The following is a 25,902-nucleotide window of genomic DNA, read 5'->3' as shown; positions in this document are numbered from 1 at the left end:
TTTACCTAATGGAGTTTTAAACCGTGACGCGTCTTACCTTTATTTACATCATGAAATTTACAATACTCGTAAGTTATGTCATCATGACGATTTCTTATTTAAAAACAATAAATAATAAAATTGTATCTTTAATGCCCCTTGAAATAAAACAAAATAAGCATAACATTAACGAGTGATAACATAATTATAAAGTGACTGGTGATATTATTTCTACCATTGAAGTAAAAAATTTGGTGCTATCACTTCTGATAAAAAACAATTGTATGATCCTGCAGTTCTGTTGTGATATTCGAGGTATTGTATCAAAGCTATTATTGTGTCACTTAAGTTTATGCATCACGTTTATTGTATGTTGCAAAACTCGTTGTATGTTTTCGATAGTGTCCCTTTCTGTATTGTTTTGATTCCGCAGGTCATGAAACAATCGGTGGAACGTTAGACTACATTTAAATCGTTAAAACGATGATGTCAAATATTGTATACTGTAGTAGTATATATGTAGTGTTTAACACATCTTGAAGGTACTAGTGTGTATATTCCACTTTGCTTTATATGAACGATAGCAGAAAATAGCTTAGGCTGCGTGTTAAATTGCTGTATTTTGTTCTTTGTTATGCAGCACTCAGTTACTGTCACTTTGGATTTTGAGGGAAACTACCAACCATAGTACATGTAATATTATCTAGAATTTTCTTTTAAGCTCGACGTCAGTTAAATAATATTAGTAGTAAAAAAGGTTTATTTTTGTCTTATATAGCGAGCTGAAATCATACGTAATTCAAAGTCATCGCTGTTACTGACGTTACCGTGTACTTATACTATTTGTCTATAGTCTATTTGAGTCGTTGACTGTTATTTTTGTATGGGTTAACCCAAAGTGGACCACGAAGTTAATAAAGGACATTAAAATTTTTTGTAGTCGTGTTTTATTTAAAAATATTTGTAAATACACATATTTTTAAATCTGTGTATTTACATAAATTAAAAAAAAATTGTGTTTTAAATACACATACAACACTGTATAGAACAAAAATTAAGAACATCTTTTGTTTGCAAATAAATCAATTGTTTTCTTAATTTTTGTGTCCAATCCAGTAGTGATGAATATTTACGTATCATTTGGAATTAACTTTTTTTAGTGATTTGATTATTAAGTTGAGTCAAGGAAGAGTAGACGGGGATCAATTAATGATATGTCCATAGAGTCGATATAAATGTATCAGTTATTGTTGTATACACTGGTTATACAACTTGCATGAGTATTGTAAGTCCCAACACCTCTCCCTCTCGCTTGTTTCAGCCAAGTAACAGCTGGTTTAGTTGAGTTTATTAGCGGTCTGTCCTTCCATCAAGCTTTTAGCGCTCAAAGATGAACCTTCAGTGTAATTTAGTTTTGGAGTATTGTGAACTTAACTTAATGTTCAATATCTGAATCCGTAATGGTTTTGTAATTAAAAAATTTACCTGAGTATATTATATAAGAAGTCTACATAATTTGCACTTAGTTTTTATAAAAAAAAACAAAAAAACAATTAGAACTTGAAATTCATCATACGAAAGGAAGAAAATCGTACGTCTGACCAGTTAGACTACATTTTAAATTATACAGTATGTTAAAATATAAAACAGTTTAGGAAATTGTTCACCACGTGTGGACGGACTGCAACTGTAAAATACAACTGGAAAGACAAGTAGAAACATTAGATTACAACCATTCTTCTCCCCAATGCTCCTCTGATGTCAAAGAATTTGCGTATGTCACCAACGTGTAGTCAAGTTGGGCTGCCGTGATGTTTGCATGCGTCAAACCCGATAGCTTCTAACACTGACAGTTATTTGACTTTCAAATGAGTTTGTTATCATTGTATTACATTGCATTTCAAAATAAATATATGTATTGAAAGAAAAATAACTTGGTCTATAATGTCAATTATGTATCGTATTCATTCAAATTCACCTCAAACATTAATGAAGGCTATAACAATTCGTATGGTGTGAGATTAATTGTTTTTGCTATTCGATCTTTCATCAACAATGGTAAAATATGTTTCATCTAAATGTCAGTTCATTTCGTATAAATAGTAATGTAACGGTATGGATGATTACTGGATCTAGTGCTCCAAATATAGGTACAGAGTTAGGTATGTTAAAAATTGTTTTATATTGTTTTTATTATATATTTAAATTAAATTAATTATTAGTAATAGCATTAGGTACGTTATACGAAATAATGTAACGTAAATATTATTTTCAATCATATTCAATTTTTAACTACGGCGTACACATCCTTGCACTAAATTTTCAGAGGTTTTAAAATGTTATTTAAATATTCCTTCTTCTAGTATTTTACAATTGTTTAGTTGTTCTTTTCAAAACGTGCATTCTGTGAAACATATTAGGTACTGAACGTTCGTTTGGTAAACTAGTTTTCTCTCACCTTGTCTCGCACATTACATTGTACCTTTGACTTCAGTATTCAATAGTTAATGATTTACTTTACCAAAGGAAGCAGTTTTACTATTGTCTGGTAAACATTATTGTAATAACTGTTATCGTAAATATTTGTAGCGTGCTCAAATCGACTGAACTTTAAAATACGGCATTTTTGTTGTTGTAGTTTCGTATTATACAATTGCCTTAGCAATAACGCTCGAGTATCTAAATTTACCTGTTAAATACTCTTTTCCCATACATGAATTAAATTTGGTTTTGATTTTGAATGACAATTAAACACTTTTCAACTTGCTAGTTAAAGGTGCATAATTAAAGGTGAACCACCTATAAAACGTCAACATCTACAACAAAATACGCACTTTTCATAATCAGTAGTTTTCGCCGCTGTGAGCCGAGATCATTAAACCCGCTTATTTTCACACCAGGATACCCTTTAAGCCGAGTTTTGGCGCTAACTCCACCCTGCGAGAATAATTAATCGATACTGATTTACGAACATTTAATGGGAAAAGCAGTCAAAGCCGATACGATTCTCGGAACATGTGGTAAAATAATATTGGAGTTGGTGAACTGACAATATGCAAAGCTGCTATGTCAAGTTACACATTCATCGTGAAATTATTATTGCATCTGGTCAACTACGTTTAATGTTGGCTGTTTGAACTCTAGAATACAATGGTGGTACAGTAAAACTAAACCAATTTGCGCTATTATAATTCAAATAATTTGTGTTGTTGTGTGTTTCAATATGTTGAGACCGGAATAAAATTTTATATTCTGCAATTGTATTAATTGCTATAAAAATCTTACTGAATTAAGTGAAATTAGTTTTAGCTATACACTTTTTCTAAATAACCTCGGTTGATTTGTATTTTATCTTAAATGCAGTTTTCTGGCTTACTCGTTTACAATAAAGCAAGCATTCGGAACTGTTATATTTTTGACATAGATAAAATAAACTATGAATGTATTGGCTAATTCAATAACTCGGATGATAAAATATACTTAGCCTTATCGAAACAAATAATAGACAACAAACTACAATATTCCAATTTAAATAAATGATCAGAATATGATTTTTCCAGAATCAATTGTCAATGTCCTACTTCTGGATATTGGTTTATATATTGATAGAATGTATTTCATTACCTTACAATATCCTTGGATGTCTAGTCGTTTGGTCGAACTACATGTTTCGTGGTGACTGCCACATAATCAGATTTATTCTCTTCTAAGATTCGTTATAACATTTGAAAATTGACACAAGTTACAGGTTGACATAAGACATTTAACAAAAAATACTTTACATTGATACTGTCAACTTTGCGGTGCGTGCAAGCGTTTGGTCGGTGGTAATTGTATAAAGAGGACGAACCTGATGAAGTGTATTTTGTCTAGACATCCAAGGATATTGTAATGTAAGCCGATGGAGTACTTTCAATCAATTAAGATTTTTATATTGGTAGCATAAGCAGTCTTAGTTGAATTATACAAAGTAAAAAAAAAAAAAAAAAAAAAAAAAACTTTACTTTACAATGATCTTTATTCCCATCCAGTACCTACCAAATATACACCTAAGATTATTAAAGCAGAATCTATGAATTTAGTTGTATCTATTTATCGAAGATACATAGTGGATGGTTTGAAGTGTCTGATCGACTGTTTGACAAGGCGCAGTCGGAGAGCAGTGAAGCTCTAGTTGTCCTCGAGATGGAGACGACAGCGATTTACAAGTAAATTCTGTTTACTCCTCTCTACCTGACGACTGAGGAGCACAGTATTGCTGGATCAAACGCAAGAATCGTTCAGCACGTTGTCGACCATGAATCGGATGTTTAAAACTATGCTTAATTCTGTGTCATGCTGCCAACGCCTCACACGCGCCAACCAATATTGAAATGGTCTTGTATATATTATAAACCCATGCCTGGATTGACGCTAGGCTAACATTATATTAGGTGCAACTTTGTTTTATCAGCATATACTTGTACGACCGGCGAAATAAAAAATGTATACCGGTATATTTATTAATTTCTATTGAGAGTTAGGTTAGTTAAGTTTCCACGTAACCGTTGTCAATATACTCAAGCAGACATTCCCTGTAATGCACCGGCTGGACGACAAATCTTTATTTGAAACGAAGTACTGAAGTTAAATGAGCTACCCACAGAGTCTGCTACGGTCGACAATTATATTTCCTTGTATGTTTCACAGTAATACGGTAATATTTTGTGTTGAAAAGGTTAGTTAAGGAGTATTCGGCAGAAATCGATTATTTGTCGGCTGCTCGAAGACTATTTTGCAACTATTTTATTTTTAACCTGGTGACAACTGTAACTTGAGAATATAACGTCTAGTTCTCAGTATTTATAGATATAACATTTTTTGTCAATTTGCCATAAAATATTTTTAGCCATCATTAATCATTACCACTCATAACAATGTTTTAAGTTTAACTAAAAATATAATATTAACTATACCGTTAAAACCTGCACATAAACAATATAAGCCATTAGGATAACTATTTTAGGGTTTCTTGTGAGAAAAATAAGAAAGGTAGTGGACGTTGAATTTTTATCGTACAAAAATCGAGTATTTTGACATTTTATACGTCAGTGGAAGTGTAACACCTCAGGTCAAAATAATTCTTGGCATCAAAACTGGCGGAGTAAGCTAGAAGTCCCCGTGATAAAGGCCCGCTCTGCGCTGTACGTTCAACTAAAGCTCTCTTGGCTCAGATCCAGGCTTAGCTTGGTAATAACTCATCCACAAGCTAAAATATTAAACCACATAAATCAAACCTTATGAGATATAACGGCGATTTCAACGCCGTGCTTCAACCAAACAATGGAAGTACTTGTTCACACACCTATCACGTCGGAGTGTGGAATTTAGTCGGAAACCCTGATAACTTTGTAACTTAAATTTAAAAGATGCAATTTTCAATAAATCAGTCAAACTTAGTTACATTTACTGCGATATACGGTATATTTTTTAATGAATACGATAAGTAAAATAAAATAATAACGTCTTGTAACTTAACAACCACACACTCTCGATGTTAGTCAGTTTGGGCTTGATGTCAATCAGCTTCTTAAGACCAAACTTATGTAACACCTTCACACAGACACAGTAATTCCTCTAGATAATAAGACAGATTGCAATCAGCTTACTGCGGTCCTAAGACTCTTCGGAACGTTCTGGAGACTAAAACATTTTGCACGAGTGTAGTACTTTTCCTTAATCATCGGAAAAATTCCAATAGTTACATTTCTTGGCGGGCTAGGTTCGTCGTATCGTGAAACGAACAGCACCAGCAGTCATTCATTTAAACTTAGTAAGGATACTTTTTTCCGTTTCTCTGCTCCTTCACCCTTATGTAGCGATAATTTTATCAAAGGTTTTGAAATGTCATCAAACGCTCTATGGTTCTTGCCCTTTTTCTTCCTTACGTATTTTATATTGCAAATTATTGTCATGTTTTAAAATACTCATGGTCTGATCTTTAGTTTTGGCATTGGATATTACATAGTTTGTCGTAACTCTACTCCTTGACCCCTTTATTTGAAATTTAATGTAAAAATTGTAAACATTTTACAACAATATATCAGGTTATCCCAGTTTCTTAAACTACCTCTATATTGCTAGGGAATTGAAGAGAGATAGTGTTAATAGGATCCCAACAGTATTTGGTCCTAATATAATGTATCAGCATATGACTATTTAACTAAAACTTGGTAAACGAACAACTGAAGGTACCTCGTGACGGCCTCATTTACAGAGCTACATAGGAGGCAATTCAATTACTTTCTGAGCCCTTATTATCGCAATTAAAACAGCCCTTCTCCCTCCCACTAGCAGTTTCATTACCAAGATTATTGCTTCAGACAGCCGGTCCAGAACGCCTTGGTGATATTAAGGTTATACTTTCAACAGTAGTTATCGTTTTAGTCAGATTCATTGGCGTGACGTCGCGCGCGATTTGCAACGTTACATTGTCAAATAACGCGGAGAAACTACAGTAGTTACATAAAATAGATAAATTACATACCGAAGACTAACCTATATACGTAGCTAAGTCTTGTGAATTTATTGTCATTGTTGGGGTTGTACTTAAACACAGCGCTATATGAAGCGTATGATAATATTTTGTTCCTAAATGATCGCATAAAGATATAAAAATATGCTCGAGCTCCACCGTTTAATGCGCTCTCTTTCACTGCAAGGTTTAAACATACCACTTTATGAGGACGCGACACGCAAGTTCACATCCGACCGTTTGGAGGCAATCAGAAAACATCTTAATATCAGGAATGTCTTGAATGCTCAATATATACTCTAATTGTACTTTTCAGCTTTGTCTGGACAATGATGATGTTGGGTTTGTGCACTCTTTTGTTTTTGTCACGGTTCATTCCATCAGTGCAGACATTTATAAACCTTAGGCCCCGTTTATGCACCAAGTGCGGTAGCGGTAGCGACAGCGGGAGCGATTTCTAACACCATTGAGTTAAATGGGGCTGTTTATGCACCAAGAGCGATAGCGATAGCGGTTGACCTCCCGCTGCGGTTTCTAATTCGCCCGCTGTGTAGTTAGAAATCGCAGCGGTTGCTTGGGATGAAACCAGGGTTGCCAACTTGACCCACTCGCACGTGCACTTAGGACAAACAGTTGTGTTAATTATTTGGCAGAGTTTGAGTTGGCAAGACTGTGTCCCCCTTCCATTCTCCTTTAACCAACCGCTACCGCTATCGCTCTTCGTGCATAAACAGACTCATTTACAGCGGGAGCGGGCCCGCTATCGCACCGCTCCCGCACTTGGTGCATAAACGGGGCCTAACTTATTACATATTGCTTCCAAAAAAGAACTGAGTCGATGTGAAAAACAGATTGGGACTGACCAAGAACTAACAGTTTCTTTAGAAACATGGCAGTCAGTAGTGAAAGCGAACTTGTGAGATTGTGGACTGTACATTAGCAGGAGGGATAATATTGAAACATATTGATAATATTTACAAAATTAAATTAAAAACTCAAAAAGTTATAGCACATTTTTGACCCGTCTCCCTAGACGAAAATAACTATCATACATGTGCAGCATTCATGCATTTCCCGTTACCTATTCATTTACTGTTAAAAAACTGTAGATCCTTCGTTGTCCGAAAATTAATTTTTATCCCAATAAATGGCATTTGGCAAATAAATAATGGATTATTAACAAAACGGAGCTCAATTGTAAATGCAAATTTATACACAATAGCTTTGTACATTTTAGATCTGCAGTTTTGGTTTAGTTAAACCCCCAAATATTAATGTTTCCTTTATCAGTAACTTGCGACATATCGATAACTCAGTCGGTTGGTTTGTGCTGATTCCAAGTTTAAGCACCACAAATCCCTGTAGGTTGTTGCCGATTCTAGTTTGTTCTGAGGTCTTTGACTTGGTGATGCCCGGGGATCTTTGCTCTCAATTTCTTGGTCCAACTCTCTATCTCTATCTGAATTAATACAGTACAACAATATCTGAGCAAGCCTACTGGTCGTGTTATTCTATTACTTGTCTTTCGGCGTAAACCTATTTTAAACGTAAACAATACAGAATACCAAATGTGTTAACTGATCCTACATACCGATCCGCATCTTTCCGGGAAAAACAGAAGTCAGCATATATTATTGCTCTACAAATTGTACTGGTCTTTGAACCGACCTTTTCTAGGAATCTATTGACTTCCATTCCCATCCTTATCGCAGCAATAAAATAAATCTGTGTTTCCGCAATTCCATATGTGCATTGTTTTAAACATACGAGTATATCATTCTATAACATCAATAATACTGTACATATATTCATACAATCTCATAAATAGTTTTCTACCGACCTTTTAGCTAAGCTTTATTTTTGTGTGTAATTAATTATTTCTTGTCTTATAGATACAGATACCGGTAACTAAACTAAATTCAATTATATTAAAAAAGGTTTGAGTCGGACAACGATCACATAAGACCATGTCTTGGTCTTGGTCTTATGTGATCGTCGGAGTCGGATAACATTGCATTCGCTTCGCAGAGGCGTTTTTTCCGGTTTAAGAGTTTGATATCGTGTAATGTATATTTTTAAACACCTTGACAATGACAAAGCATGGTAAAAGTTTGTTCAGTTTATATCGTAAGCCATTATTCGCCAATTAAGTTACCGCTATGCAGTATTTTTATATAAAATCTCTCAACCATTCAGCATGCTCCGGTATGGTCTAGTGGCTAGGATACCTGGCTCTCACCCAGGAGGCTCGGGTTCGATTCCCGGTACCGGAATATCTTTTTATGATCGGTTTCTCAGATTTGTGATGTCTATTATGTAGTAAATGTATTCTATGTTTTGTTTCAATTTTACCAAACAGAAGACCTCTGCTTCTAAAACCATGCTTTAATCAAAATAATTGACAAAAAGATGTGTAAAAATAATTCTACATTGCAATAGCATAGCAATGGACTCAATAGCAAGGAAACGTAATGCTTACTGACGAATTATCTATATAGACAAATGTATTCAAGCATGCTTTCTATAGTATATTTTGTCTGTCAACGGCAACACTGGTGGAAAATTATTATTAAAATTATAAGATTTTAGGAGGTTGGATTGGATCAAATGGATCTTATTGAAAACTATACATGTTTTTTATCGTACTATTCCATGAATTTTTGTTCTAAGGTTATGTAATCATCAGCACATTCGTTTTAACAGTTTTATGCCACATGACTATAGTTGAAATACTTTTATTTTGGACGGTTTTAGCTAATTTCCCTATAGAGCTATTACCGTAGGTCTAATGGTAAGACCTAGGCCCGGGACCTAGTCCTATTTACTTTTTCATTTAGATGTCCCTAGAGGCCAAAAACACTATTTGTTCAAATATACAGGGTTAGTAAAAAGTGTGGAGACCCCCTGTTATTTTTTTAACGGCCCATACTAGAAAAACTAAACTCGGCACACCATTATGGCATGTTATGAAGTACTTTTTGGGCATAACCGCCACTTGGTGTTCATCCCCTAAATGGGGGATTTTGGGGGAAACTAAAAGATTTAAAATACAAAGACCCATCGAGTGACCCCTCATTTTGAAACCCAACAACGCAAACTAGAGGTCTCTATCTCAGTTCAGTACAAAATGGCAGCCAATTGAAATTCTCATAAGTTCCCGAACCCAAAATGGGGGATTTTGGGGGAAACTCGAAAATTTTAAATGATAAGCCCCATCAAGTGACTCCTCATTTTGAAGGTCATAATAAAAGAAAACTAACAACGCAAACTATAGGTCTCTATCTTAACACAGTAAAATATGGCAGCCAATTGAATATAATACCACCGCCGCAGCAAACCTGCAGACTAAGCGAATTTCCATTTGCTTGATTGGATTTACACAAAAATGTCTCCTTAAAAATATCACATCTATTCCCTATTTAAATAACATTAATTTAACGAGTACCTACTTAGGTTTGCTGCAACAGGGAAGGTAAAATGTGTGTTTTTTTAAATGTTAATAGTTTAGAATTAAATGAATGCATTTTCCAAATTTGATCAAAATATGTTCATAAACAAGCAAACTACAACAGTTTACTTATTCTCCATAAGAATAACATGGGAATTTTAAATTTACAGTTTTTTGGAATTTTCTCCGTAAGCATTAGGCGCATAATAACACTTCAATATACTAAATTATTTGTTTTTTTAATCTCTACAAAATGGTTTGGAAAGAAAATGTTACATTTTAAGTTTTTAGGGTTAAAAATGGGAAAAACCAATTTTTACCCCATAAAACCCCCCATAAACACCTGTTCCCATAGTCCGATCATGCTGGTTCGCGAACTCGTTCGAATAAACGTGGGTTTACATATTTGTACCAAATTTCATCAAAATCGGATGAGTTTTGCTCGAGTTATCGCGCTAACGGACACATATGTATATATATATATATAAATAATTGAAAACATTATAAAAACATTAGTACCCTTTTTAAATTCATTTTTAATTAATAAACGACATGTTTCGACACTTAGGTCATAGTCATGTTTACATTTACAAATACAATAACAAAAATAATGAAAGGAATAAATAGTCATAAAATGTTAAGTTAACTTAGAATTTAGATGATCTTGATTTAATCTTTGTTTAATTTTGTGTATATTATATAATATTTCAGTTTTATTGCAATTGTAGGATTTTTTCAAATATCGGATTTGTTTTATTTATGTTCATGGTATTCAATAAATTTTGAGGGTATTTTTTGTAATTTGTGTATATATGAAAATCTTCTTTGACATTTAATTTTGTTTTATTTCTTTCATATTCTAGAATTTCTAAATTTTCATTTATATTTTTGTACTCATGTCGAGTTTCGATTAGGTGCTCTGCAAAATTTGATTTCATTGTAGTTTTGTTACCTGATTTTAACGCTTGTATATGTTCCTGGAACCTTTAATTTAACATATAATTAAAAATGAATTTAAAAAGGGTACTAATGTTTTTATAATGTTTTCAATTATTTACATAGTAGTAGCCCTAATCACAATCATACTTATTGTATATATATATATATATATATATATATATATATATATATATGAATTTGAACGGATGGTGTTTTTGGCCTCTATGGACCTCAAAACACGAAAAAGTAAATCGGTCCCGGGTCCAGGTCTTACCATGAGTACTACGGTAATAGCTTATTCCCTATATGGGAAATTCGCTAAAATTGCAAGTTATTTCCGATTTCTGAAGATTTCAATCGTCTTCCATTTTTTACTGGATTGAGATAGAAACCTCTAGTTTGCGTTGTTAGTTTTCTTTTACCAGGACCTTCAAAATGAGGGTCCACTTGATGGGGCTTATCATTAAAAACTTTTGAGTTTCCCCCAAAATTCCCCATTTTGGGGATGTACACCAAGTGACGGTTATGCCCACAAAGTACTTCTAAAACATGCCATAAAGGTGTGCCGAGTTTAGTTTTTTCTAGTATGGGCCGTTAAAAAATAACAGGGGGTCTCCACACTTTTTATTAACCCTGATATAATATATCTATATATACTATATATAATATGTGTCCGTGAACGCGGTACTTTAGCTTAAATATTTTTTTCCCGATTTTAATCAAATTTGGTTTAAATTTGTACGGCGGGATAAACTTGAACGAATTTGCGAACCAGCATGATCGGACCATTGGAACGGGGTTTACCGGGGGGTTTTATGTGGTAAAAATTGATTATTCTCATTCCCCCCCCCCCTTAAACACAAAACTTATCAATTTTTCTCCAGATTTTTTTAAAGAGCTTAAAAACAAATAATTTAGTATACCAAAGTGTTTTTGTACGGTTATTGGTTACGGAGAAAATTAAAAAAAAACGTTCCTTTAAAATTCCCATGAGAATATTGTAAAATTTTGTAGTTGGCTTGTTTATGGCTATACATTTTGATCAAACTTGGCAAATTTATTTATTTTATAGTAAGCTATTTATATTTTCTTAAAAAAACACACTTTATTAGTTTCCCTATAGCAGCAAACCTAGATATAGGCCTACTCGTTAAACATAAATGTTAATTTAATAGATAAATTGAAAATCAATCCAGGCAAATGGAAATTCGCTTAGTTGGCAGGTTTGCTGCAGCGGATGTATTATTTAATATTCTTAATTTTTGCTTGTACTTTATGAATTATAATGATAAAATTTAGAAATACAAGTTACAAGTCTGCAATTATTGTAGGTCTACAAACGCCTGATGAAACGTACCACTACAACAGCGCATGAATGCAACACGTTTGCCTGCGAGCGGCGTCAGGCGCTCCTCGCTGTACTCTAAACACAGACTGTGCTCTAAATCTACGTACTTCGGTCACTAGACTACTAATGTTGTAACAATCTAGAGGACTCGGAACATTTCAACAATGGATTGTATCCGTAATTTATCAGCCAATAATTACCACTAAATGAAACACATCAGGTTTATTAATTCTATTTGAAATTCACGAAATGCCTATAACTTGTATTAATAAAATATTGTGCGAAACAGTAATTAGTTAATGACGCATCTACAGCGCTGGAGATAATTCATTATTGATGAGGACGACTAATCAGCCGATGGACTCCCTTATCAGTGGCCTGCAGCCGTGATAACAGCTCACTCTGGCTTTGCTCTGCTGCTGCTCCATACTTCGACGCAGTCTGTGTTTTGGTATGCTTTTAACTAAATCACTAACTGTGCTCGTTTTACAAAAGACACAACCTTAGCCAACGTGTAATTAGGTCATAAATATTTGGTTGTGCGGAAATTAATTTGAACGTATGGAAATATTAAACAATAACCAAAATTGATCCAAGAAACCTACTAATGACGAAAGATTAAAGAATTGCCAGTTTCTTAGAATTATACATGCTGAAGGATTTCGCATATTATTTGAAGCTGTAAACATTCATATATTATCGATTGGGGATGAACAATTTTAGACAATCGCGTTGTAAATAATATCGCATTGCTTCATTTTATTGGTTGTTAATTTAATCGTTTTTGTTGATCAAGATAATTTTTACTGTACTTTATATAACAGTCGATGCAGTTTTTAAGTTTTAACGATTGCACCTGAACTACAAAAACAGCATTTCTTTTGACTGGATGCCCGAACTACAAAAATTGCATTACTTTTGACTGGATCCGAACTACAAAAACTGCATTACATTTTATTAGATATCCGAACTACAAAAACTGCATTACATTTTATTAGATATCCGAACTACAAAAATTTGCTTTACTGGATTACACACTGTACCTGATTACAATTGATGCACAACTTATCACTTATGCACCAATAAAATAATTAATAAATTTATGCGCATTAGTTATTGTGTAAGGTATGAATATTTACGGAGGTTGTGCGAATGAACATTTTGTGTAGGGCCTACAGGAGTAATCCCATCTTATTAATGTATCGGATTACTAATTTATGTCTTGAATTGATCTCATAGATCCAATAGTTACAGTATTAACGACGACGAATCATTGGTCGTCAGTTTAAGGATTATAAAGATTGAAGTGAAACATGTACTATATGATCGATTTTGTAGTTGTATTTTCTACAAAAGCATAGTATCTTCTGTATCCAATAGTCAACGATAGTATATAACAATTTCTATTCCTTTTTTATTGATAAATCATTGAAAGACCCAGATTTCAATTGTTTCTACATTGGTACTTTTTTTGGGCTTCTGACAGTGCCACTTAAACATTTCTTACTTCACTAAAATAACTTGCATTAGGTGGTCCATCAACTTCTCGGATGGATGTAAAATTTATACACGTGCGTAGAATTCCTTTCGTGGTACTGTATTTTCGCCAGTGGCTGATAGAAGTGCATGTAGGAGTAGTTTGAGTAGACAAATGTAAGAACGATCTGTTTATGTATTTATAGGATACGTGTCTATTTACACGTTATAAACTTATTTTTTACAAATATTTTAAATAAATAAGTAATCAATCGATGAAAATGCCGTTTAAATAAATGATTTATTCGTTGTATGTTGTACGGTAATATATTCCAAAACAACAATTTACACATGCGATACTAATTACGATTTTGTTTGTTTCAAAGGTTCTTATTTCAAAACGACAGTTATCTTTTTTTTATTAGACATTTTAATATAAACTAAAATAAAATAAAATGTTTTGAAATTATTATGCAAATAAAATAGGAAATGAAACAACAATATTTTAGGGGTAGAACATAAAGCTTTGGGTTGAAAAGTCTGGGACAAAATGTATATGTTCCGCCACAGTTTGCCGCAAGCTCCCAATAATTGTCAAACTTTTGGTGCTACCTGAGTTACCGTTGGTCCTCCAACTAATGTGTTTTGTTCCTCTGTTGATTTCCTCAATGCATTTCCAACAGATTGGGTTTTTTAATATACTGTAATGTGTAAAATCTTCATCTCCTCTCATACTGAACAGTATCATTTTCACTAGAAAATATTATTTTAGGTTTGCCTTGTAAAAATTTTATATCCATCCTTAACAACATAATAAAGTCTTCAAATATCTATTCTTGATTTATGAAGGTAAGTAGCATATTTGGTAAATTTATAAATGGGGTTTTATCGTTTTACTATGTATATTTTTATGAATATCGATTCATGCCCAAGATAATTCAAGCCTTCATACTTTGTGCTATTTAAGTTAAATTGACATTAGAAAGTAGTTGCTGCAAATACATGTGATATTTTGTGATAAAGACATTTAAATCGATGGTCGTAAAGGAATAAGAGGTATGAAAGTATGTTAATAGCTTCGATAAATTCATCAAACGCAAATTTTTTAGAAGAGTTGTGCGTATGGATAAAAATCATGTGTATGCATAATTATCTATACCATTTTATAAAGAAACCTATCTATTATATATACAGGGTGTCCGGTGATAAGTGTTAAATAAAATTTTGCATTAAACTACATGGTAATGGTGACAGAATGTCGCAAATTTGAGGTTCCCAACTTCAACAGTTAGAGAATAACAAATAAATTAAGATTTTTCAAAAATTATTGTAGTTGTTATGAAAAAGGTTATTTTACTCTGTTAAAAATGCACTTACCGTCAACTTCAATGACATTTTCAGAATCCTCACAAAATTTTAAATAAATATAACACATAATCGTTGGGGTACGTAAAAATATTCTATTTAAAATTCTTCGTTAAACAAATTATTTTTATATCGACGAAAATGTAAATAATATTCAGCAGTTTATTTCTCGGTTGTTGAGTTCCGGAGAGGTTATCAAATATGACTAGAAACTTCCTTATTTAAAGGGCTTTACAATGGTGTATAATAGTTTTTACCGAATTTCAAATTTCCTAATGTAATTCGATCATTATTGTGAAAAAACATGGTAGGGCAAAGAAAATCTATTGTGAAGAATAATACATTTAAGTGCAGGCAACAAATAATTTGTATTTCTTTCTCGCATGCAACGCTTTGTTTATAACTACCCAGCTAAGAAAAGAAACATAGTAGTAAAATGTGTTTGTGATAAAGTTACGGTTATCGTATAATTTTCATATAAGATTTAAATTATCTCCCGGAATTTCTATTTTGTTGAATGGATTTAGTCAATAGATTCAGGTATTTTACTGATAACAATACTTTATCCAAGCGATAAGAAAACAAAGCGAACCAGTAGTCATATTTTAAAACGATCTATCAGTCACATGTGGACAGTGATCGGTCAACTATGTCTTTTTCGATTCGGGAGTATGTTGAAATGCATTTTATTTATGGTTTGTGTAACGGCAATGCGTCGGCTGCTCAGAGAGAGTACCAGAATCGGTATCCTGATCGCACCACCCCCAGTACTCAGGTGTTTACTAGAGTGCATCAACGTTTGCTGGAAACAGGATCGGTTGAGAAGAAGAAGAAGAAAGAAGTAGGACCTGTGCATGATGTTGCAGTTGAAGAGGGTGTAATTCAGAGAGTTATGGATAATCCTACTACTAGTGTTAGGCAGCTTGCCCTTGAAACTAGTATGTCCCGGTGGAAAGTACATAAAGTGTTGAAGGACAATAACTTCCATCCGTATCATTTTACAAAGGTCCAAGGATTGGAGCCTCGTGACTTCGAATCCAGAAAGGAGTTCTGCCGCTGGCTTCTTCAACGTGATATTGTTGAATATCACTTCCTTAAAAAAATACTATGGACTGACGAATCCCGTTTTACCAGAGAAGGTGTGATAAATATTCACAATATGCATCTTTGGAATAATGAAAATCCAAAAGCCTCCAGAGAAGCTTCTTTTCAAAAAAGGTTTGGGATCAACGTGTGGGCAGGTGTGATTGGAGATCGGTTAATTGGTCCTCATATCTTCGAAGGAAATCTGAACGGTGATTTATATCTAGATTTTCTTCAGCACTCTCTACCTCAGTTGTTGGATGAAATTGATCCTCAACAAAGAGCTGAAATCATATTTCAGCAGGATGGTGCTCCACCACATTTTACTGAAAGCGTTCGGTTGTGGCTATCCCAAAACTACCCGACATGGATTGGACGTGGAGGAAGTGTGACATGGCCTCCTCGATCTCCAGACTTGAGCCCGTTAGATTTTTTTGTTTGGGGTTACATGAAAAGTCTAGTTTACTCAACTGTTGTAAACTCTGAAGTTGAGTTACGGGAGAGAATCTTTGAGGCTGCTGGGAAAGTAAGGGAAAAATTGACGTACGAGGTCACAGTTGGCGCAATCCGCAAAAGAGCTAGGGCCTGCTTGCGGGAAAACGGTGGGCACTTTACACCCAAACTGTGATTTGTGCTTCGGACAAAGTGTGTCATTGATTTGTTTAATGGGTTAACTATCATTTCATATTTAAATTGTAGTGTGTATTATGTTTTTTACTAATGTGTTGTGTTTTTTAATTACAAATTTTCCAAAGTCTTAAAAAAAACTCTTTAGTTTGATGGAAGTGTAGTCTGGTCAATCATAAATTATACATACCCTCATCATCAGTGGTCAGCTCATAAAATAGTAAGTAAAATTTTATTATTTTTTACAATATCTGTTTTGGCTTGACCGTGATTTTTCACAATAGTGCGTAAAATTCACCATGGATTTGAAAGTAGGTAAATGTTGTTATACATCATTGTAAAGCCCTTTAAATAAGGAAGTTTCTAGTCATATTTGATAACCTCTCCGGAACTCAACAACCGAGAAATAAACTGCTGAATGTTATTTACATTTTCGTCGATATAAAAATAATTTGTTTAACGAAGAATTTTAAATAGAATATTTTTACGTACCCCAACGATTATGTGTTATATTTATTTAAAATTTTGTGAGGATTCTGAAAATGACATTGAAACTGACAGTAAGTGCATTTTTAACAGAGTAAAATAACCTTTTTCATAACAACTACAATAATTTTTGAAAAATCTTAATTTATTTGTTATTCTCTAACTGTTGAAGTTGGGGACCTCAAATTTGCGACATTCTGTCACCATTACCATGTAGTTTAATGCAAAATTTTATTTAACACTTATGACCGGACACCCTGTATATGTATATATACAGGGTTAGGCAAAAGTCTGGAACCCCCCAGTTAACTTCTTAAAGCGTTGCAGTAGGAAAACCAAACGCGGCACATATTTACAACATAAGAAATAGCACTTTTTCATTAAAGTTACAACTTTTCCCCGGCCCCTAAAATGGGATATTTTGGGGCAGCCCCAAATTTTCAAATGTAAAAACCTATCATGTGACCCCTCATTTTAAAGGGATTATCAAAAGAAATTGAATGGTGCAAACCAGAGGTCAATATTGTACCCCTAATCAAAATGGCAGACAGTTTAATTATTTAAGATTAGCAAGCAAGATAAAGTCTGGACACCCTCAGTTAACTTAAAAAAATTTAATATTTTAATACTGTCCTAAAGAAGATTTTTTTTTAAAGGTTGCTGACTGTAGTTTTCCTGCTATAACCTGTTCAAAAGTTAATAGAGGATATTTCAAAATGACTGCCATTTTGATTAGGGGTGCAATATTGACCTCTAGTTAGTGCCATTTAATTTGTCTTGACAAACCCTTTAAAATGAGGGGTCACATGATAGGTGTTTACTTTTGAAAATCTGGGGCCGTCCCCAAAATATCACATTTTGGGGGCTGGGGCAATGTTGTAACTTTGATGAAAAAGTGCAATATCTTATGTTGTAAATATGTGTCATGTTTGGTTTTCCTACTGCAACGCTTTAAAAAGTAAACTGGGGGGTTCCATACTTTTGCCTAACCCTGTATATACTTTTTTAATACGCAAGCAGGTTTTTTGTGACAATTACTCTTTCGAAACTACTGAACCGATAGACACGTTTTTGGTGTCATTGGAAAGAGCATAACGTGAAGTTGTGCAGGAAACTTTCTTTTTAGGGAAATAATTAGAGAGTGAGGCCCTGGGGCTCTTTATAGTTTCGTATTTCTCCATAACATTAACATGGAAACCAAACATTGTTTTGAAACTCAAGCTGTTGTCTAAAATTAAAAGTGAGAAGAAGAACATAATGTTAATTGTAAACAGTGAATAAGTTTGTTAATTTGACAGTTTGCTACAAACATATACTGACTTGGTTGAAAAGAAATATTTACTATTTGAATTTGGGTTGGCGTAATATTACAATGGAAAAAAGCGAGAGAGTCTGGATAATTTGATATACTAAAAAGAGAACTGAATTAACACTGTGCTGCATTTCTTAGTAATCATTGAAAGAGCCGATTTGCAAACTATGGAAACATAGGAAAGTCATAGAACACCACCAAGGAGAAGAAATATAAATCATGTTTTTTTTAGAATTTGCGGCTATGAGTAAGGCTATTTGTTGAAAACACTAAAAAACTAGATCAGATTTTGAAAAATGATACGATATTTACAAGAAATGTTGATTATATCAATCTTTTATGTACATCTTGAGTATTTCCATAATATTTGAGTCGAATCTTAAAAGTCATCAGACATTATGAATGTTATTCGTTATAAAATTACGCCTGTAATACTTAGCAATTGCTCGAATTCCAGCAACAGGTACCCTACACTAGTTATTATATAAATACAGTACTCTCTGGTAAAAACCAATTGAATGTTATTCCATGTTAGATATAGCTAGGTTTATTAGATTTACATAGAAATGTGGTATTTGTATTAAATGTGTGGTAAATTAACTTATGAACGAATCTACGCTGATCAATAATCCAGCGATTAAACCTTTCACTCAAATACAAACTGTTCCATCACTGATATATTATTTTGATAAGATATTTTCCAGTTACATAATTATAGGTGTAGAATGTGCATTACTCCACCTAATAATGGAAATTATTTGTTTTCTTGTACCTTTGAAATAATTAGTAGCTGACAATAACATTAGTTATAAGTCAACGTGTGCTTGTACCTTTCGAGGAATCTAAGTGAGAAAACTATTTTTTCCCTTTGTGTTTGAATTACTATTCTACAAAGTAACGTGACAATGTTGTTCAGTTATTTGTAATTCCAAGTGTTCGTCGCCCGTCGCCCTCGATAGAACGGTAGATGAGAGGAACGGTTTCAATCAAACGCCTCGACCTTGTTATTGGAGTAGCCCCACAAATAATAGATATCGTTGTAGAGGGTGAGGTGGGGTGGGAGGATGGCTCTACAAATGCCAAGGCTTGTAGTCGTATCATCGTTTGTCACTTGTTTACCACTGAACTCTACAACTTATCTCTAGTCAGGCCTACAAGTTACTTCGACGTGTCAAGTGCCAAGCGGACAAAGTTCAAGTAAAAAGTATTCGTAAACTGTATGGTAAATTTATCTGGGTTTGGGTAGGGCATTGGTCAAGGAATTCTCCATAAGTAATTATTTTAAATAGTATTTGACCATACATTTGAAATTAATAACACTCACTATGTAAAATTTTCTAGAAAACTACTATTTGTGATCTTTATTAATTTCAAAATGCGTTAGTATTTAATCAATCATACTATATAGCAATTAAGTTTTAACCAATGATTTTTTACATTAGGGAATTGTTGAATTAGCGTGGAGTCCCCTGTTTTAATAAATTAAATTGATACAGCAGGCCTTGTGAATAAATTGGGTGGTCCCCACAAAATTTACTCAGCAGTGCATATGCTTTCTAGATAGTTCATTTTTTATGCTTTAAACATTTGTTTTCACCACACTATGATGTTTTTGGCTGTATTACATACGTTAATTGGTGGCTAAAAGTTACGTTTTGCTGGCCATGCCAGCTGTCATCGTAATTTGGGAACCGAGAAGGTTTTTACAGCCCGGGGCCGCAAAATCAGCTGTCCGCTTACTTTCCTAAAACATTGATGCATATTAAATACACAATCAGTATCCATAGATTTGCAATAGAATTTTGTTATTGCCACCGTTGCCTAGCAACTATTTATTTTTATTTTTGCTGATTCCTCAAATTATTTCTTCAAGAACCTTAAAGTTGTAGTTGTGTTGACTATCAGTGTGCATTATTATAGTGGTGAATAGTGGTAATAGGGTATAGTGTGGTGAAAAATAGCGTTCGTACCACGGACCGAAATGGTTTTGTAGCTCTCGATCGATTTAAGTTCTCGACTTCGTCTCGAACTTAAAAACTGTCTCGAGCCGGCAAAACCTCATTTTCGGCCCTAGGTACGAAATATACTATTTCACCACACTACGACGTTTTTAGTCGTTTTACGAACGTTAATTGGAGGCCGAAAGCTATGCATTGCTGTTTACCAGCTGCCATTGTCATTTGGGGACCGAGCAGGTTTTTACATCCCTAGGGCCGAAAACCAGTTGTATCCTTTTTTCCTTAAAACATTAATGTATATTAAATACACAAGCAGGATACATATGCATTGCAATTAATAGATTTCTATTATTGTCGCTGCTACATAGGCAAGTATATTGTTATTTTTGCTGATTCCTAAAATATTTCACATAGATAACCTTAAAGTTGTAGTTGTTTGACTGTTAGTGTGAAATATTATTGTGGTGAATAGTGGTAAATAGAGTATTAGTGCGGTGAAAAATTTCGTTCGTACCACGGGCTGAAATGGTTTTTTAACCGATCTCGAACCGGCAAAATCTCACTTTCGGCCGTAGGTACGAAATATACTATAATTATCATCTGGCAAATAATTTTCCTGGAGCATTTTACGACAAGTGATTTTAATGAATGGAACACTTAAAACATTCCGTGGGACTGTATGTAGATTTTACGGGCTGGTTTAACAGTGGTTCACATCGCCTTCAAACCGTTAGACTAGGCCTATACTTTTACAGAAAGTCTTGGTGAAGTATTTAGTTGTTACCGGCGACAGTTGGTCACAATGCGACGCGTCGAGGCGCAGTCTCATATGTTGAGGTTGGTAGCGCCGGAGTGGGGGAAGCGCCGTCTGCAGATGCCTGCCATTGATCGCTTGTTGGCTGCTGTTGCTGTTGCTAGATTAGACCAAGCGTCCATGTTAGTTTTATTGTAGGTTATCGTGGTTTTGTGCGGGATTCTCAAATCCCTCCTGGACTTATAGGTAGTGTATGTGTCTTGTGATATAAGCCGGCTGCATGTGGAGCTCAGGGGCATTTATCTTCCCTCCTCAAGGAGTTTATTACCAGGTAAGTTGTTGTTTTGAATCCCGCTTTTGCAAAACTCGATTTTGCAGCTCGCTCAATATTGTTAAGGGCGAGTAACTTATTTGTTTTTAATTGCAATATATTCTCATCTAAGTGTACATGTTGTCTTTTAGTGTAACATATAACTAACAGTCTTGAAATAACGTAAAACCTGGCCCAAAAAGATGATTGCGAGATTGGTGTCGCTATAAATACACGCGTTGAGGTTATGTTAGTGTATTCATTACATGGTGTAAAAACTATTTCAAAATAAATATTCGTATTATTTGATGCCATATAAGTTACCTGCAGTTTAATTGGTTATCGTAAAGTGTTATTTTAACGATGAAACCTCTGTTATTTTGATTAGTGCGGACAATGGCCCTGGTCTTTAGAAAGTAGCCATCGCACCAGCCTGACGGATTTCACACTTTAGTCTCGGTCAGTTCCTAACCTAACAAAGCCAGGCACTAGGCACTAGGCAGCCTGCGTCGCACAAATATGTGGCCTATCCAGTTGAGCTCAATTTTGTGCCTCTGTCCTTGAGCTAAAAGGCGTCAGTCCCTTACGCCCTGTCTAGCCAAGCCTAGCTCTCCCCTGTTTGTGTTTTAGAACCCCTCTCTGGCATAGCGTGAGTTCAGCAGCGCCCAGCTATATTTGCATAAAATCGATCTCTCAATTATTAAGATACAGTAGGTAGGTAGCATGAAAATCACACTTCTTCTGAACGTAAAACTCAGAAAAAATGCATTTGAATGGATAATGTTCTCTCATGTTATTTGGTGTCCCAATTCTGGGCCTACATTATAAACCTACCTACATAATATTGTAGCCAATTAGGCTACTACGCGATGTGAGCAACATATTAAAATAAAGATGTCCGTTGGGAATACATAAATAAATAATATTTTTAGTAGTCTAGCTAGCTATGGAGAAAATATTGATTTGTTCAATTTAAACTATGAAAATACTGTTTAATACCAAATAAAATGTCTAACTTATAAGTAGACCTAGCCTATTTATTTGTAATTGCAACTAATTAGTATATTTAAATATGTAACCAATATAGTGTAGGTTAGGTAGGCCTAGTTATTGAATCATTTTAACTTAAAAGCCTTGTCGGACGATTTGAAGTGTCTCGTCAAAATAAATCAATATCGGTAATTTAGTAGGCCTAAAAAAGAAAGCAGTTGTTGTTAAGAGCGCCACATAATTAATTTGAGGAAAGACAACAAACAATCTTCCAATGTAAAAAAAATTGTAATACCGTTAAGAAAAAAATACTCTGGACCGTTCAAAGTAGGCTATCAGAGCTGGATTTTTAGGATAGGCGTTATGATCCTAATATCATTAATCCGGATTTAAAGCAGGAATACTAAATTAATTTTCTAAATAACTCGCATACCCTACAACGTGTCGTCGGAAGGCTTCAACGACCTTCGCTTTGTCCCAGTCCTTGGAGAGTCCAGAGGTCTAACATGTCACGAGGGAATTGTAATGTCAGGGTAAAAGGTGCCTCTTCAGACTAAATTGTCAGGTATCATACGGCATTCGGCATGAGGTTATTTTTAATTTATTTAGCATTTTCAAATGTTGTTGTCATAAAGTACCGTAAGCTATGCAACTCACATTTAGTAAAAAAAATCTCTGAAAAATACACATTTGTTTAAGTAATATTTTTACTTGTCTCGATTAAGTTATAGAAAGTACGATACGTATTGATATAATTTACAAACCAGGTTATTGACGTTTGATAATACATCACGGACCTTCTATTCCGTTATTTTCAATTAATTAAATCCCTCCTGTAACCAATGTTAAAATGCGAAATTAAGATGTACTAAAGGATGACTTCTATTATTGTAGCTGCTACATAGGCAAGTATATTGTTATTTTTGCTGATTCCTAAAATATTTCACATATGTAACCTTAAAGTTGTAGTTGTTTTGACTGTTAGTGTGAAATATTATTGTGGTGAATAGTGGTAAATAGAGTATTAGTGTGCTGAAATTTCTTTCGGAAGTGAAAACAAATTATAAAATATCGTATAATAAAGTTTTACTTTGAGTTTATTTTTTTTATTAAATTTAAGAATCAATTCATTTACAGTACGGTACCGGTAGACTATACAGTAGGTCATTAATGAATGATCGGGCACTACCAGTGCCGTATATTTTTCCCCTTATCAAACGAAGCAAAGTAAAATTGTAAAGAACTGTCAGTAAAGTATGTTATTCCCTTACATGCAAATAAAATTTAATCAAGAAATATATTACTTAATATAGGCCTAACTAAAAACAAAACAAAATCAGAGACTCGATTGTCTACCTAAAATGTTGACCTAATTTGAAGAATTTACCACCTAAATAATAGTAGTATTATAAATATTTTTTTTACGCATTTAAAGGGGTTTCTTTTTTTAAGGCAGTTCAAATTGCGCCTGGAGTTATCGAATGCATAAACCAGCTTATTTAGCGTCTTGAGCTGTTTATCACTATCGGTCGTGATCCACTCTCTTTGCTGGATCTATCTGCTGCTGCTCTCCTGGACAGTTTAATCGACGGACCGATGCTCTGATCTACCGTGATCGAAGGTCTACATCCCGAGCTACGTTTCTGTTCCTAGTTTATTGGTTGTAAAACTCGACAAGCAATAACCAGCTGCTCCAGCCAGTGGTCCGCCAACTGTATGTTGGCTTTAAAATTCCGAATCATCGAACGCTCTAACTTTAACCAACCTCAATTTGCATGTCTCTGTTTCACTGAACTTTATTGGGTGCTAAACCGCACCCGCCTTTGGTCCTCTTATACCAGATGCTTAAGATTGCATCCGGTTTTCTGAACTTCAGAACCCTTTTTAATAAAAACAAGCAGTTAAAATTTTGTGTTGTTTCTCTCATCAGTGCACTTAAAAGTCACCTCTGTCAGACTATCTAATTGACTCCAAGATTTAGCTGCAGTAATATGTGAACAAGAATAGATATTAGAAAGTGAGGTAGCCATATTTCCCGGTTTTATCGCGTAGTTTGGAATTCCCGGCGATCAGCGAGGACAATTGTTGGAATTTTATACGGAAATTCATTTCCTATAAATATTTTTTATCAATTCTCACGGTCAGTTTGTACAATGAGAGTGAGAACGCGGTTCACGTAGAATCCCACACACATGTGTGAACCGACACAGGAAATACACTACTGTAGTAACCCACATGCCTCCATGCTGCGTCTACTACATGTATATGATGGTATATGGTCGTATCGATGGTGACGGCCAGGTCGCAATGCCGTGTGACGGATGAGTCAAACATGGCCTCTATCCATCACAACCTGTGTCCATATCCGAACATCCGGCAGCCATTGTTCTCCGAACGCTGATCGTGTGGAAGAGGAAAACTATCAAATTATCCCAACGTTAAGTTTTGACAATTTGATTGCGTTACTTTGTTACTTAAAATATAAGAAATTAATATAGAAAATATAAGAATATATGTCTAGGATGAAAAAAAAAATATCTGTAGAACAAATTATTTAAGGGTAAACAAATATTTGTGTAGATTAATGTGTTAAGAATGACTGGAAATCTCGAAATCTACCCCTGGAAATGTTTTTTAGAACGAAAAACACTAGGTGGCCCCCATTTAACAGTTCAGGGATACAAATATAGCATGTCATATGCTTCAGGACGGCACAAGAAAATTTTATAAATCACGATACTTCCGGAGTTTTTACTAAAAATGTTAATACAACTAAAAATCGAATGCACGTCGCTTTTTTGCTTTTATTCGGCGGGGAGATAAAACCTTATGATAGGGACGTCAACGCCACTGACATGTAAATACAGCAGGTTATTCACAGCGGCTGCTACAATGTTAACTCTGGAATCACTTTGAGGACATTACCAATCATCTTGAAACAATAATTGCTATATGATAATGCAGGGACCGGGTGGGTTGGAGCCCCTAACACCTTTTACTGTACATTCTATTAATTCCATACGCTTTACAAACTCAGTTTATCGGAGGTAATTCCCCTCCAACAAGTTACGTAATGATTAAAAGTACTGTTACCAGTTGTTGTTAAAGAAAATCACCTCTTTTCACGTATTTGAAAGTTGTGTTTTAAATGGCGTCCGCCGCCTTCGCAAATGAGGCGTCGCATTGAGATGTTAATGTTTAACTGTAACTCGCCATTTCCGCTACCGTGTAAAAGTTCACCAGTCATTCAGAGACTTTCTTATATTTACACTCGTGTGATCTACTTTTTGGAAGCTTTTGGAAATTTTAATTT

At 34.3% G+C, this 25,902-nt stretch overlaps 1 protein-coding gene and 1 non-coding gene across 9 annotated transcripts in view; both read left to right on the top strand.

Annotated features, from left to right (window-relative positions):
* LOC129005593 (RNA binding protein fox-1 homolog 3) overlaps positions 1-25,902 on the top strand; it is a 273,760-nt gene that overhangs the window by 119,016 nt on the left and 128,842 nt on the right. Inside the window, exon 1 of one of the 8 annotated variants that reach the window (XM_054434560.1) lies at positions 21,389-21,620. The exons of the other annotated variants lie outside the window; for them this stretch is intronic. Within the exon in view, the coding sequence (XP_054290535.1) occupies positions 21,570-21,620 (51 nt within the window). The 5' untranslated portion in view covers positions 21,389-21,569. Of the gene's footprint in view, positions 1-21,388; positions 21,621-25,902 lie in introns of those variants that run through there. 8 annotated transcript variants of the gene reach the window in all.
* On the top strand, positions 8,695-8,766 carry Trnae-cuc (transfer RNA glutamic acid (anticodon CUC)). The gene has a single exon. It is a non-coding gene; the product is annotated as a tRNA-Glu (tRNA).

Source organism: Macrosteles quadrilineatus, unplaced genomic scaffold (genome assembly GCF_028750875.1).
Source record: "Macrosteles quadrilineatus isolate MER2022 unplaced genomic scaffold, UCM_ALF_1.0 Scaffold_1__1_contigs__length_201487025, whole genome shotgun sequence".
Classification (NCBI taxonomy): domain Eukaryota; kingdom Metazoa; phylum Arthropoda; class Insecta; order Hemiptera; family Cicadellidae; genus Macrosteles; species Macrosteles quadrilineatus.
This window is presented reverse-complemented; position numbering and strand designations above follow the sequence as displayed.